Source organism: Neoarius graeffei, chromosome 24 (assembly GCF_027579695.1).
Source record: "Neoarius graeffei isolate fNeoGra1 chromosome 24, fNeoGra1.pri, whole genome shotgun sequence".
NCBI classification, from domain to species: domain Eukaryota; kingdom Metazoa; phylum Chordata; class Actinopteri; order Siluriformes; family Ariidae; genus Neoarius; species Neoarius graeffei.
Genome location: NC_083592.1, coordinates 582,501 through 597,549, shown reverse-complemented (window position 1 = coordinate 597,549; position 15,049 = coordinate 582,501). Strand labels below are relative to the sequence as shown.

The 15,049-nt window shown below is 48.4% G+C and overlaps 1 protein-coding gene across 1 annotated transcript in view; it reads left to right on the top strand.

The window, feature by feature from the left end:
- LOC132872618 (pikachurin) overlaps positions 1–13,786 on the top strand; it is a 37,220-nt gene extending 23,434 nt beyond the window's left edge. The window contains exons 13-25 of the mRNA XM_060907551.1: positions 7,141–7,285; positions 7,402–7,591; positions 7,699–7,824; positions 7,914–8,157; positions 8,383–8,494; positions 8,716–8,832; positions 9,940–10,120; positions 10,453–10,476; positions 11,636–11,714; positions 11,877–12,020; positions 12,103–12,186; positions 12,396–12,499; positions 13,635–13,786. Coding sequence (XP_060763534.1) covers positions 7,141–7,285; positions 7,402–7,591; positions 7,699–7,824; positions 7,914–8,157; positions 8,383–8,494; positions 8,716–8,832; positions 9,940–10,120; positions 10,453–10,476; positions 11,636–11,714; positions 11,877–12,020; positions 12,103–12,186; positions 12,396–12,499; positions 13,635–13,786 — 1,702 coding nt within the window. The remainder of the gene's footprint in view (positions 1–7,140; positions 7,286–7,401; positions 7,592–7,698; positions 7,825–7,913; positions 8,158–8,382; positions 8,495–8,715; positions 8,833–9,939; positions 10,121–10,452; positions 10,477–11,635; positions 11,715–11,876; positions 12,021–12,102; positions 12,187–12,395; positions 12,500–13,634) is intronic.
- Positions 13,787–15,049: the final 1,263 nt, after the last annotated feature.

The window sequence follows — 15,049 nt, the reverse complement described above, 5'->3', positions numbered from 1 at the left end:
ACTCCTACAGAACCTCAATAACTCCTCCAGAACCTCAGCAACTCCTCTACCACCTCAACAACTCCTCCAGAATTTCAGCAACTCCTCTACCACCTCAACTCCTCCAGAATCTCAGCAACTCCTCTAGAACCTCAGTAACTCTTCTACCAACCCAGCAACTCCTACAGAACCTCAACAACTCCTCCAGAACCACAGCAACTCCTCTACCACCTCAGCAACTCCTCCAGAACCACAGCAACTCCTCTATAACCCCAGCAACTCCTCTACCACCTCAGCAACTCCTACAGAACCTCAACAACTCCTCCAGAACCACAGCAACTCCTCTACCACCTCAGCAACTCCTACAGAACCTCAAGAACTCCCCCAGAACCTCAGCAACTCCTCTACCACCTCAACAACTCCTCCAGAATTTCAGCAACTCCTCTACCACCTCAACTCCTCCAGAATCTCAGCAACTCCTCTAGAACCTCAACAACCCCTCTACCACTTCAGCAAGTCTTTTACAGTTTTCCCCAATTGCTTAGACACAATTCCTGGAACAATTTCCTTTTTCTCAAATCATTACACACAACCCAACTCACACCCAACATTGCAAACTTCTAACATCTGGGTTCAATTCAAAAGTGATTTTTGCACATTCAGTGAATGTACATGTTATTGAGCATCAGTGTTTTCATCTTGTCTTAGTGCTGGGCCAGGCCATAATATCTCATCAACATCACAAAGGATGTTTTCTCTTGCCAGGCAGCATGGGAAAAATGCCCTTGTGTACTTTATCCAACCCAGGATAGACTCTATAAACACATCACCACAGGCACCCTCCATTGTCTCGGGGAGGTTTTGCTGTGTGTAGGGGTTACAGTCAATTGCTTTCCATCACCATTCAGAAAAAAAAATTCATCTATCAGATTTAGAAATGGGGGCATATGCTGGCAGAAAAATACTGGTGAACCTGGAGTGATCATTGACCCAGGTGTGAACCAGATCAGCCCAATGGAAACTCACTGTAGTATAAGAGCGGGTGCATGGAGCACAGAAGTACGGCAGGCCAGAACTGAGTTCCAACAAAACTCTTTTATTTAGCTTTTCAGCTTTTATACTCCCAGCCACACACACACACACACACACACACACACACACACACACACACACAAGTCATCTGGTTGGGGAGAGAGCTTCCGTCCTCTGCTCTCTCTCTCCTTATATAGGGTGCGGTCACTGTGGAAGACACACAAACACAGATTAACAGACATCACATCAGGTGTAGTGATTCTGCCACTTACCTTCCCTGACTCCGCCCTCCTGTCATAGACCGATGCTTGACCACGCCCCCTCTGCCACATACCCCCACCGCCCGACTCAGGCCGGGCAGCCGTCCGGCCTGCAGCCGACTCCCCCCCCCCCCTTGACAGGAGAGGAAGTCCGCCACGACCATCTGCGCCCCCAGCCTGTGGATCACCTTGAAATTAAAGGGCTGGAGTGCCAGATTGGGTGATCCGCGCGTTGGCATCCTTCATGCGGTGGAGCCACTGGAGGGGCACGTGGTCCGAACAGAGGATGAAAGGGCACCCCAGGAGGTAGTAGTGGAGGGCGAGGACTGCCCACTTGATCACCAGGCACTCCTTCTCTATGGTGCTGTAGCGCCCCTCATGCACTGACAGCTTCCTACTGATATAGAGCACGGGGTGGTCCTCCCCCTCCACCTCCTGGGACAGAACAGCCCCCAGCCCTCTGTCCGAGGCATCCGTCTGCAACATAAAGGGGAGAGAAAAGTCAGGGGAGTGTAACAGTGGCCCCCCGCACAGTGCAGCCTTCACCTCAGAAAAAAACCCGCTGGCATTGCTCCGTCCACTGGACCGGATCTGGTGCCCCCTTTTTAGTGAGATCAGTCAGCGGGCTGGTGACGTCCGAATAATTAGGTATACACCTACGATAGTAGCCAGCCAGCCCCAGGAACTGTCTCACCCCCTTTTTGGTCTTGGGCCTCGGGCAGGCCGCAATCACTGCTGTCTTGTTAATTTGGGGATGCATCTGCCCATTGCCTAAGTGGAAGCCCAGATACCGTACTTCCACCCGCCCAATCGCACACTTCTTCAGGTTGGCTGTGAGGCCCGCTCGCCTCAGCGACCCAAGGACAGCCCTCAGGTGTTGCAGGTGCCGCGGCCAGTCGTTACTATAGATTATGATGTCGTCTAAGTACACGGCCGCAGAGGTGGCATGGGGGCGGAGGACCCTGTCCATAAGCCGCTGAAACGTAGCGGGCGCCCCAAACAACCCAAAAGGAAGTGTGATAAATTGGTGTAAGCCAAACGGTGTGGAAAAGGCTGTTTTTTCTCGGGATAGTGGAGTCAAGGGGATCTGCCAATAACCCTTTGTCAAATCCAGTGTCGAATAAAAGCGAGCTGTGCCTAGTCTATCCAGCAACTCATCAATACGAAGCATTGGGTACACATCGAATTTAGACACTGCGTTGACTTTTCTATAGCCCACACAGAACCGGACTGACCCGTCGGCCTTGGGAACCAAGACCACCGGGCTGCTCCAGTCACTGTGGGACTCCTTGACGATGCCCATTTCGAGCACAGCCTTGAGTTCTTCCCGAACCACCTTTTTCTTGTGTTTGGGCAGCCTGTCAGGGCGGCTGCGCACTACCACCCCCAGGGGCGTCTCAATGTGGTGTTCTATGAGGCGGGTGTGGCCGGGCAGGGGTGAGAACACGTCCGAAAATTCGGTCTGCAACTGGGCAACCTCCGTGAGTTGGGTCGGGGAGAGGTGGTCTCCACAGGGGACCGGAGAGGTACGCGATGTCAATGTTCCCTTTTGAACCTCCGGCCCCAGCTCTGCCTTCTCTGGAACCACTGACACCAACGCCACAGGGACCTCCTCATTCCAGAGTTTGAGCAGATTGAGGTGGTAAATCTGTAGTACCCCGCCCCTGTCCGTCTGCCTCACCTCATAGTCAACATCCCCGACTCGCCGTATGACCTCAAAGGGTCCTTGCCACTTGGCGATCAATTTGGAGCTCGACGTAGGCAACAGTACGAGTACTTTATCTCCCGGTGTGAACTCCCTAAGGCGCGTACCCCTGTTGTACAGGCAGATTTGATGTTCTTGGGCCTGCTGCAAATTCTCCTGGGTTAGGTGTGTGAGTGTGTGGAGTTTTGCGTGCAGGTTGATAACGTATTGGATTTCATTTTTGCTCGATGAAGGTCCCTCCTCCCAATTTTCCCGCCGTCTAGGATGCCGCACGGCTTACGCCCATATAATAATTCGAACGGGGAGAACCCTGTGGAGGCTTGTGGGACCTCTCGCACTGCGAATAACAGGGGTTCGAGCCTTTTATCCCAATTATGTGCATCCTCGTGTACAAACTTTTTAATTATGTTCTTGAGGGTGCGATTGAACCGTTTGACTAAACCGTCCATTTGTGGGTGATAAACGCTGGTGCGGATCGGCTTAATTCCCAGTAACCCATACAGTTCGCACAGTGTGCGTGACATAAACGAGGTGCCTTGATCAGTCAGAAACTCTTTGGGGATTCCGACTCGGGAGATGATGTGGAAGAGTGCTTCCGCAATACTACGTGCGGAGATATTGTGAAGAGGCACTGCTTCTGGGTATCGCGTTGCATAGTCCACCAGAACTAAAATAAAGCGATACCCTCGTGTTGACCGATCTAAAGGCCCGACGAGATCCATCCCAATTCTTTAGAATGGGGTCTCGATTAATGGTAGAGGGCGCAAAGGCACTTTTGGAATGGCCGCTGGATTTACTAACTGGCATTCGTGGCACGCCGTACACCACCTACGGACATTGCCACGAATCCCTGGTCAATAGAACCGGACCATTATTCGGGCTAGTGTCTTATCCTGCCCCAAGTGTCCAGCCATGGGATTAAAGTGAGCCGCCTGGAATACCAATTCCCGGCGGCTCTTTGGGATCAAAAGTTGCGTAATCGGCTCCTTTGTTTGAGTGTCCTGCGTCACTTGGTATAATCTATCTCTCATAATAGAGAAATAGGGGAAGGACGGGGTGGCGTTTGGCTGGAGCGTTTGACCATCGATTACTCTCACTTGGTCAAACGCATGCCGCAGAGTCTCGTCTCGCGACTGCTCTAACGGAAAATCCGCGAGGGATTCCCCGAGAGAGGGAGGAGGAGCCGGCGGCTCCTCACTCTGACGTGGGGATGACATAGATGGCTCTGTGACAGCTGCTCCCGCCAGTGCCACACCGGGACCTCCCCCTGCTGAACTACGGCAGGACCCACTCTTCACTAAATGAGTCATTAATTCCCGAAATTCCGGCCAATCAGTCCCCAAAATTATCGAGTGGGTAAGGCGAGGATTAACTGCTGCCTTTACACTAGATTTTTCCCCTTGAAATAGAATGTGGACCGACACTAAAGGGTAGTTGGAACATCCCCATGCACACACAACACCTTCATCAATTGTGCTCCCCCCAATGCCTCGTCTTGCACCAGGCTTTGGTGGATTGAGGTCTGATTACAGCCGGAGTCCAACAAAGCCTGATACGTATCCCCTTGGACACTCACCAGTATGCGATATGCTCCGGCCCAATCGAGGGCGGTTCCTGGTGTGTCGGGGATCCGGACCACCGCGCCCACTTCCATTGCTGAGCACTGATGCTGGAAGTGCCCCAGCTCCCCGCAGTGCCAGCAAACCGGCCCGGGCTCTTTCTGCACCGGTGCTCTGGGGCTCACTCACCTGAGGGGGGTAAAAGACAGACATGGAAGCGGGAAACGGGAGGGCACTGTGGGTGCGGCGGGCCGGCTGGGGCAGAGCCGGCCTCCGCCTCTGCGATGGGGGAACGGGGCGAGGATGAAACACAGAAGGGGAGGGGGAGAGAGAGAGAGAGGAGAAGAGGAGATCTGCGATCCTGCCGCGGGAACAGCCGTCAAATGATCCTCCGCCAACTCGATGGCCTGATCCAGCGACGCCGGGCAATGGCACTGGACCCACTCCGCGGTCCCTTCAGGAAGTCGTGTGATGAACTGCTCCAGTGCCACCAGATTGACGATTCCCTTGGCGTTGCGGTTATCAGCCCTCAGCCACTACTGGCAGGTGTCCTGGAGTTGCTGGCCAAACGCGAATGGCCGGCCGTTCTCTAGGCATAGAGCGCGGAAGCGCTGCCGTTGTTGTTCTGGGGTGCACCCCACACGCTAGAGGACGGCCCGGCGCAGGTCCACGTAGACCAGCCAGCTGTCGGCGGGGAGCCATAGCGCGGCCAGCTGCGCCTCGCCCATTAGCAGGGGGAGGAGGCGCACCGCGCGCTGTTCCACCGGCCAGCCCCAGGCTCTGCTGCTTGCTCAAAGAGCGCTAGGAAGGCCTCAGGGTCATCATGCGGGCCCATCTTTGTTAGGGTGAGGTGGGGAGGGCCCCCGGCTGTGGAGGTGGTGGACCCCGCCAACGCGAGGGGGTGCCGGAACGTCTGATGATCTTCCTGTTGCGCCAGCACGAGGGCCTCGAACCTTTGCTCTTGCTTCTTTCGGAGGGCGATCAGCGCCTGGTGCTGGCTCTGTTGGGCTGTGGCAAGGGCGTGGATCAGGTCCGCGAAGGGGGATGACTCCATGGAGCTATTCGCCTCTGTGCTCCATTCCTGGGTTTCGGCACCACTGTAGTATAAGAGCGGGTGGGTGGAGCACAGAAGTACGGCAGGCCAGAACTGAGTTCCAACAAAACTCTTTTATTTAGCTTTTCAGCTTTTATACTTCCAGCCATACACACACACACAAGTCATCTGGTTGGGGAGAGAGCTTCCTTCCTCTGCTCTCTCTCACTCCTTATATAGGGCACGGTCACTGTGGAAGACACACAAACACAGATTAACAGGCATCAGGTGTAGTGATTCTGCCACTTACCTTCCCTGACTCCACCCTCCTGTCACAGACCGATGCTTGACCACACCCCCGCTGCCACACTCACGTTATCCCAAATGACAACATATTGGATTTGCTCTGGTTGCTCTGGCTTCCCTTTCACTTGTAAAATGTTATGGTGGAGCTGATCTAAAAATTGGAGCAGAAGTGTCATGTTATATGGACCAACACTGACATGGTAGTGGAGGACTCCCTGATTGCTGATGGCTACATAGAGGGTGATGTTGCCTCCCTGCTGGCCAGGAACTTGTGGCAGTGACCAATGATGTTGCGCCCCCTTGTGCACCTTTGGAATTGCTGTTCCTTAACTCTGTTTGAATTCTTTTCAAAAGGCACAAATGTACGTCGTTCTTGTGAAGAACCCAGTCAGTGCTGTGGAATACTACCTGATCTTCAATGGTTCATGTTTGAATTTCCCTCAAACAGATGGCATTGTTGGTAATGAGCATATTTACCAGGGCACGCCCTGATAGAAGTCACTTCCTACCTCCAACAGATGTCTTCCACTCAGTTCTGCAAATTCAATTTGACCATTACTGACCATCAATCCATCCATTATCTGTAGCCGCTTATCCTGTTCTACAGGGTCACAGGCAAGCTTAAGCCTATCCCAGCTGATTATGGGTTAGAGGCGGGGTACATCCTGGACAAGTCGCCAGGTTATCGCCGGGCTGACACACAGAGACACACAACCATTCACACTCACATTCACACCTACGGTCAATTTAGAGTCACCAATTATCCTAACCTGCATGTCTTTGGACTGTGGGGGAAACCGGAGCACCCAGAGGAAACCCACACAGACACGGGGAGAACATGCAAACTCCACACAGAAAGGCCCTCGCCGGACACTGGGCTTGAACCTAGGACCTTCTTGCTGTGAGGTGACAGCGCTAACCACTACACCACCGTACCACCCCCGTTCCTGACCAGCGTTCCTCCATTATTGTGGTACAATGACACTGAAATCAAAGTGGAAATCCAGTCTGTATACACTACGACTTTTCATATATTACATTTTCCCTTCTGAAAGTACAGACAACAGACGCATCTGTGTCACGGCTCCCGTTTGGTTGCAGTAGTTGTTCATCTTCTCTCATAGTTCTCCTACACACCAGCACATGATGAATTCGGGTGGAACAGATTTCAGCTGAGACTGTTGTCTTTGTTGTCTTAATAATTTAATAAAGTTGTCTGAATAACAACTGTTAATAAACCTAAATAATGGAGATGTGTGTGTTCAGGTTTAACTGTGGCACAGGGGCAGCGCAGATCATCAGTCATAGCTCTGTGGTGATTGGTCAGTGGCACACGGTCACTCTGTTCCGAGAGGGAGTTAATGGCTGGCTACAACTCGACAGCAACACCCCTGTGTCTGGACACTCACTTGTAACCACACACACACACACACACACACACACACACACACACACAAAAAAAAAAAAAAACCCAAACTTTCAGTGACCTAGTAAGAAAGTGTGTGTGTGTGTGTGTGTGTTTTACAGGGTCACTACAGCAAAATAACCTTCCGCACTCCTCTGTTTGTGGGTGGAGCTCCCAGTGTATACTGGCTCATGAAGACAGTTGGAACCAATCATGGTTTTCATGGGTGTGTCCAGAGACTGTCAATCAATGGCAGATACACTGAGCTGAGACCCTGGCCACAGGGACACGCCCTCAGTGGGGCAGACATCGGTAAGATGCGCACGCACACACACAGACAGACAGAATGTTTGGGAGTGTAACAGTGTGTGTGTGTGTGTGTGTGTGTGTGTGTGTGTGTGTGTGTGTGTGAGATACAGGTGAGTGCAGTACCAGTGTGTGTGATGAGGTGGTGTGTGAGCACAGTGGAGTGTGTTACCCAACTCGTGCAGACAGCTACATCTGCCTCTGTCCTCTGGGATACAGAGGGGTTCATTGTGAGGAGAGTGAGTCTCTCTCACACACACACACACACACACACATAGACACACACACACACACACACACACACTGACTCACACCCTCTGTGTGTCAGGCTTTGTGCTGTCTCTGCCCCGCTTCAGTGAGAGTGTGCAGTCGTTCGCCAGCGCCCCCTGGCCTCAGCACACACACTCCTACCTTTCCTTCATGGAGTTCCACATCACCTTCAAACCCACTAATCAGGATGGAACTCTGCTCTACAGCCACGATGAGCACAGCCATGACTTCTTGTCCATTGTACTGGTGGGCGGGGCTGTGGAGTTCCACTTCGACTGTGGCACTGGAGCTGCCATCATCAGGTCAGAGTGAGTGTGTGTGTGTGTGTGTGTGTGTGTTCTCTTGCTCACTGATGGCTGTCTGCAGAGTCCACATTCATCACACCAGTTTAACAGTGTGGCTTCTCACAGAACTTCTGAATAGGCTGAGTTCTGAATGCTGATATGTGTAACTTCACCATTAAAGCCACACTGCACACACATGCATGGGTGTGTGTGTGTGTGTGTGTGTGTGTGTGTGTGGTTCAGGAGCGAGCAGCCCGTCAGTATGAACGTGTGGCACGACTTAAGAGCGTCTCGGACGGCAAAAAGTGGAATCCTGCAGGTGGACAATCAGTGGCCAGTAGAGGGCAGTGCTGAGGTAAAATGTAATTTGTGTGTGTGCGCGTGCTTATATTTCTATACTACTCATTGCATACCGATGAAGTGTAACAAGTAATTTTCAGGTATGATTTTATCCCATGATTATAGTAAAATGTTTAACTTTAAAAACAAATTATGATTTTATTTTTATTGTTATTACATCAAGTTCTAAGATGTGAGAATTATTCAGTGTGTGTGTGTGTGTGTGTTTGTTTGTAGGGGGCATTTACTCAGATTAAATGCAGTTCTCCTCTCTATATCGGTGGGGTTCCTGATTATGATTCCACAAAAGGCAGCGCTGGAGTAGCCAGACCATTCAGTGGAGACATTCAGAGAGTACACACACACACACACACACACACACACACAGGTTTTCACAGCTCCACACGTTTCACATTATCATATATTTCCCGTTTTAAGTCAATCAGGGCATCTAATTCATTTCCATAAATTTAATTTCAAAGCGATCACTAACAGAGCTTTTATTTACTACATCAGATTTTCAGTGCGTCAAAAGTTTACGTATGATCTTCTAGTATTTGGTGTTGTTGCCTTGTAATTGCGTGAACTTGAATCAAACTCTTATTGTAGCCTTCCACAAGCTCCTCCCAATCCCAGAACTTCCTCATGTTCCTCCTGACAGAGCTGCTGTAGCTCACTCAGGTCTGTGGGCCTCCTCACTTTCACCACATTCTTCAGTCCACAGAGTTTAGGATTCAGATCAGGGCTTTGTCATGGCCACTCCAATACTTTCGCTTTGCTGTATTTGATCCATTTTGTAACACTTTGGAGGTTTTTGTTTGAGGATGAACGTCCTGCTGGAAGACCCAGTTGTGAGCACGTTTTAACTTTCTGCCTGATGTCTTGAGGTGTTGCTTCATTGAACCTCATAATGCATCTATATTCTAAACCACAGCAGTGAGCATGAGAGAGATGATTTTCAATATTTATTGATTTATATCTTTCCACAAATCAGTCTGTCAGGTCGGCACTTTAATTAAAGTACTTACTATTGCAGCTTCTCCACATCCCACATGAGCTGTGGTAAAAGGTGAGCGCCACTGCTTTAGAGGGCGTGGCACAGAAATGAAAAAGGTCGCGTTCCAGTTCACTCAGTGTTCTGAAATCTGAGTGAGTGAGTGAGTGAGTGAGTGTGTGTGTGTGTGTTACACTTCCGGTTGCAACAGACGCTCATGTGTGAAGGTGAATCTCTGGTAATTCTGTGTGTGTGGTGATTTTGTTTTTACTGTTAAAGAAGTTGGTCATCAACATTAAAACAGAAAAACAACCTTTCACCAGATCAGTGGAACAAACCCCTTCAGATTATTGAATAACAAATTAGACCCAATATTTTAACAAGTACACCAGTAAGGCATGTGCTTTATTGGGGGGGCTAAAGCTTTTTCAGATTTCATGTGGTTCACACACAGTTCCTGCATGTAGATCACACTGAATGACCGTGAGGTTGCTATGGTGACGGGTCAAGTGATGGGTGTGAATGTGATGAACACGCCTCACCCCTGTGTGGAAAACCCGTGTGCTAATGGAGGAACATGCAGACCCAAACGAGATGAGTACGAGTGTGACTGTATACTGGGGTATGACGGAACACACTGCCAAAAAGGTACATACACACACACACACACACACATACACACAATAACTATAAATACTGCATTGGTCAAATACTGAAACCCAATAAGTGAAATAATGAATTCCCTCTCGGTGAGCACTGACACTGAGTTTAATCTACAAAGTTACACAGTTGTGTTGATATTTCAGTCAAATAGTTATTTTAAAATGTTAATCAAATAAGTACAATTATGATTATTAATGCCTGTTAAAAAAGAAATGATGGAGGAAACTAATTCAGAGAGAGATCTGTCTGTAAATGAACAAGTTGCCACACACACTACAAAATCTATTAAACTTCTACGTTGTCCTTTTTTTGTGCAGAGTGTGGAAACTACTGCTATAACTGTGAGTTCACACACACACACACACACACACACACACACACACACACACACCCATCTGCAGTCCGCCGTGCAGTGAAATGCTGTTTGTGACGCTCCGTTAGAACTTTAGAATAAATAAAGCAGTAGGAGGTCAGTCAGTGCTACTGCATTAGATAAATTACAGATCTGTGCAGTTTTCTTTGCAAACAATGACTTGTGCAACATCCATCATAAATAATAAATTTAGATGCTTACAGATCCGGGGTGTTCCGGGTCCATTACAGGAAGGCCGGTGGTGTTGGTGTTGTGCAGTAAGGTCCAGTCCTTGGTGTTTTCCTGGTTGAGAGCCTGAATGGCCTCTGAGAAGAAGCTCCTCCTCATTCTCTCTGTGTTGGCCTTCAGGGAGCAGAAACACTTCCCTGATCGCTACAGAAAGAGTCTGTTGTTCGGACAGCTGAGGTCCTTCACTATCTCCTGGCCTTGGTCCAGCACCTCTTGTCGTCGATCGACTACAGGTCAGGGAGCTTAGTGTGGATGGTGCACTCAGCTGATTGCACCACCCTCTGGAGAGCCGTCTTTCCTGCATGGTGCTGTTTCCAAACCAGGCTGTGATGCTGTTTATGGTGCAGGTGTAAAAGTGCCTTAGCACTTTAGAGGGAAGTTTAAAGTCCTGTCAGCACCAAAGGTGGTAAAGACGCTGATGGGCTCCTTCACCAGGGTGTTAATGTGACAGGACCATGACAGGTCCTGCATGATGTAAACACCAAGGTACTGGAAACTGTCCACTGTCTCCACTGGGAACCTTTTGATCATAAGGGGATGGAAGCTTCTCTCCTGCTTCCTGTTGAAGTCCACTATCAACTCCTTTGTCTTGCTGATGTTCAGGAGGACGTTGTTCTCCTGGTACCAGTTCTCCAGGCTTTTAATCTCCTCTAGGTAGGCCTTCTCATCATTACCAGGGAGGAGAAACACCAGGAAAGCGTTTCCTGCTCTCCACATGCATGCTGCCATTAGCACCACTAGCACTCTCTCTCTCTCTCTCTCTCTGTCTGTTTGTCTCTGTCTCAGAAATGCTTCCTCTCTCTTGATCTGTCCATCTCATTTGTGTTTGTTGCTCTTTCATTGTCTTTCTCTGTCTGTCTCTCCATCTCTCTCTCTCTTTCTCTCTCTCTCTCTGTAAGCTGTAACTGAAGCGATTGAAATTCCTCAGTTCACGGGCCGCAGTTATCTCACATACGACAGTCAAGAGATACTTAAAAGGTATGTGTGCATCAGTGCTGTGTGTGTGTGTGTGTGTGTGTGTGTGTGTGTGTGTGTGTGTGTGTGTGTGTGATATAGAGTGTATGTGTAAATATGTCTAAGTTTGACTGACGTGTGTGTGTGTGTGTGTGTGTGTGTGTGTGTGTGTGTGTGTGTGTGTAGAGTATCTGGTTTGAGGACGAGTGTGTTCCTGCGCTTTAAGAGCTCATCTAAAGACGGACTGTTACTGTGGAGAGGAGAGAACCCAGGCCAAGCTCACACTGACTACCTGTCTCTCGGCCTGCAGAATGGAACACTCATCTTCAGGTACACACACACACACACACACACACACACACACACACACACACACACACACACAGAAGGATGATGGTGATGTTCTCTGCAGTTATGACCTGGGCAGTGGGGCCGTGTTTGTGGTGGTTAATGGAGCCTTCAGTGATGGAAAGTGGCACAGAGTGAAAGCAGTCAGGTCAGAAATACTTCCTTCTTCCTGTTACTCTTTATAGATAGATTAGGGATAAAATTAGCTCATGTTTTAATTCATTCAAATTCTGTAAAGATGCTTTGTGAGAATGTCTATTGTTAAAAGCGCTATACAAATAGACTTGACTTGACTCTTTCTACAACTTCCTCTTTCCTGTTTTACCTTCTGTTTCCTGTTTCTGACCCTCTCGTCAGGGACGGACAGAGTGGGAAGCTGACTGTGGATGATTATGGAGTTGAGACAGGACAATCACCTGGCAAGATGAGACAACTAAACGTCAATGGAGAACTTTACATAGGTACTACACACAACACACACACACACACACACACAGAGCTCACCCTGAGAACTCAACATACAGTACACTTATTCAGTGTGTTTAATACACACACACTCAGTGATGGTGGTGGTGGTGATGATGCTGATGACAATGATGGTGGTGGTGATGATGACGGTGATGATGATGATGATGACAGTGATGATGGTGATTACGATGATGACAATGGTGGCGGTGGTGATGATGATGGTGATGACAGTGATTATGGTCATGACGGTGATGATGATGGTGATTATGGTGATGGTGATGACGGTGATTATGGTGATGATGATAACGGTGATGATGACATGATTATGATGATGATGATAATGTTGCTGCTGCTGCTGCTGATGATGATGATGACGGTGATGATGATGATGGTGATTATGATGATGACGGTGATGATTATGACGGTGATGATGACGGTGATAATGGTGATGACAATGATGGTGGTGGTGATGGTGACGGTGATGATGATTATGGTGATGACGGTGATGATGGTGTTGATGTTGGTGGTGGTGATGATGATGATGGTGATGATGACAATGATGACAATGACTCTGACCTGGTCCCATCACACCCGGGCCCTTGTAAAGAGGGCTCAGAAGCACATGCACTTTCTGCGCCAGATGAAGAAGGCACATCTCCCTCCTCCAATTGTCACCACCTTCTACAGAGGCACTATAGAGAGCATACTGACTTGCTGCATCTCTGTCTGGTCAGGAGCCTGTAGGGCCTCTGACTGGAAGTCCCTGCAGAGGGTGGTGAAGACAGTGGAGAAAATCATCGGGACTTCACTTCCTCCGATACAGGATATTGCAGAAAAATGCAGCCTGACCAGGGCTCGCAACATCAGCAGAGACACCTCCCAGCCCCACTATGGACTATTCTCGCTGCTGGTTTCTGGAAAGAGGCTATGCAGCCTCCGGAGTAGAACAGCCAGGTTCTACAACAACTTTTTCCCACATGCCATAAGGCTGTTGAACCGAAATAATCCCCCCACCACCACCTAGGCAATATACTTTATATGGTGGTGGTGGTGGTGATGATGGCGTTGATGATGATGGTGGTAGTGATGATGGTGTTAATGATGATGTTGATGATGTTTTTTCCACAGGTGGGATGAAGGAGGTCGCTCTCCACACCAGTCATCAGTACCTGGCAGGTTTAGTTGGCTGTGTTTCACACTTCACTCTATCCACTGACTATCACGTGTCTCTGGTTGAGGATGCAGTTGATGGCAAGAACATTAACACCTGCAGCAACTGACCTCAAACACCTGGAGCAGAATGCTTTGTTCCAGTTTGAGGTAGCTCCCCCCTCCGCTCTGTTCAGAAATGGTTTATTCCAGAAATCATAACACGGTCACCTGACACACTGATCATTAGGATTCTGAGAACTTTCTAGAAGGTTAGAAGAAGAGAAGAAGCTCTAGAGGAAAAGTTTATATTAGAGTGGTGTTGGAGATCTAGTTCCATGCTCGGCTCTGCGATGTGTAAAGCGTGTTAATGTTTCTGCTTTTATTTTCTGATCTCTCTCTCTCTCTCTCTCTCTCTCTCTCTCTGTTCTAGCTCCATGACTTTCTGATGATCTTCTCATTGTTTATAGATTTTATGTGACAGAGTTTTGTGTTTAGTCTTTATTTTTATGCCTTTGTGTTTAAAACACCTCTCAGTTTTGCCAATTAAGATATGATTAATAAATTTCTTCCAGAAATAATAAAAAAACATCATTTCACACTCTGCATTCACACATTCTCTTCTACTTTATTCTAAACTCTTATTTTCCTTCCTCTCATTTTTTTGTCCCCTGCATTAGAGTGCTGTTTGGGTTTAAACACTGTAATGAACACTGTTTGTAGAAGGCGTATTGATATTATGAAGGTTCAACACCATTTACTGTATAATCACCATGTTAATCACTGTTAAATCACCATGTTATTAAAAAAAATCATCATTTTAATCGGTTCTGTTGTGTTGTCTCCCTTATCACCAGCAGGAAATCAGAGCAGATTAGTGGTTGGTTTAGTACAGCGTCCAGTTACAGTGGAGTGGAGGTGGGGCTTAGTGCACATTCAGTTAAATAAGTAATAAAAATATGGTCATGTTCTGTTCTGAGAAAGAAACTGAAACTGTTCCCTTCACTGCTAAACACAGCTGTTTCATCAGTGTGTACATATTTTTATATAATGTTGAATACAATGTTCCATTTCTCACCAGTAAAAAAAATCTTATGTTTTCCAAATTCTTGTCCATCAGCGAGCCCCAGAACATCAGCCCAGGACCGTTCTGCTCCTCCAGGGCTGAGAACAGTGAAACAGAGGAAATAAACTTTGCTGCACACAGCAGCCACTTCTTTCTGAACATTTCTTCATAAATGTCCGTCTCCCAAACTACCAAGAGGATTCCACCAAACCTTTTAGTTCTGCAGTGGTCCAGGATCGAAACCCTCACTCATTATAGGATTATTTTACAATAACATCATGTCCCCACGTGTTTTATTCCTCTTATGCAGCTGCAATGAGCCACTGGT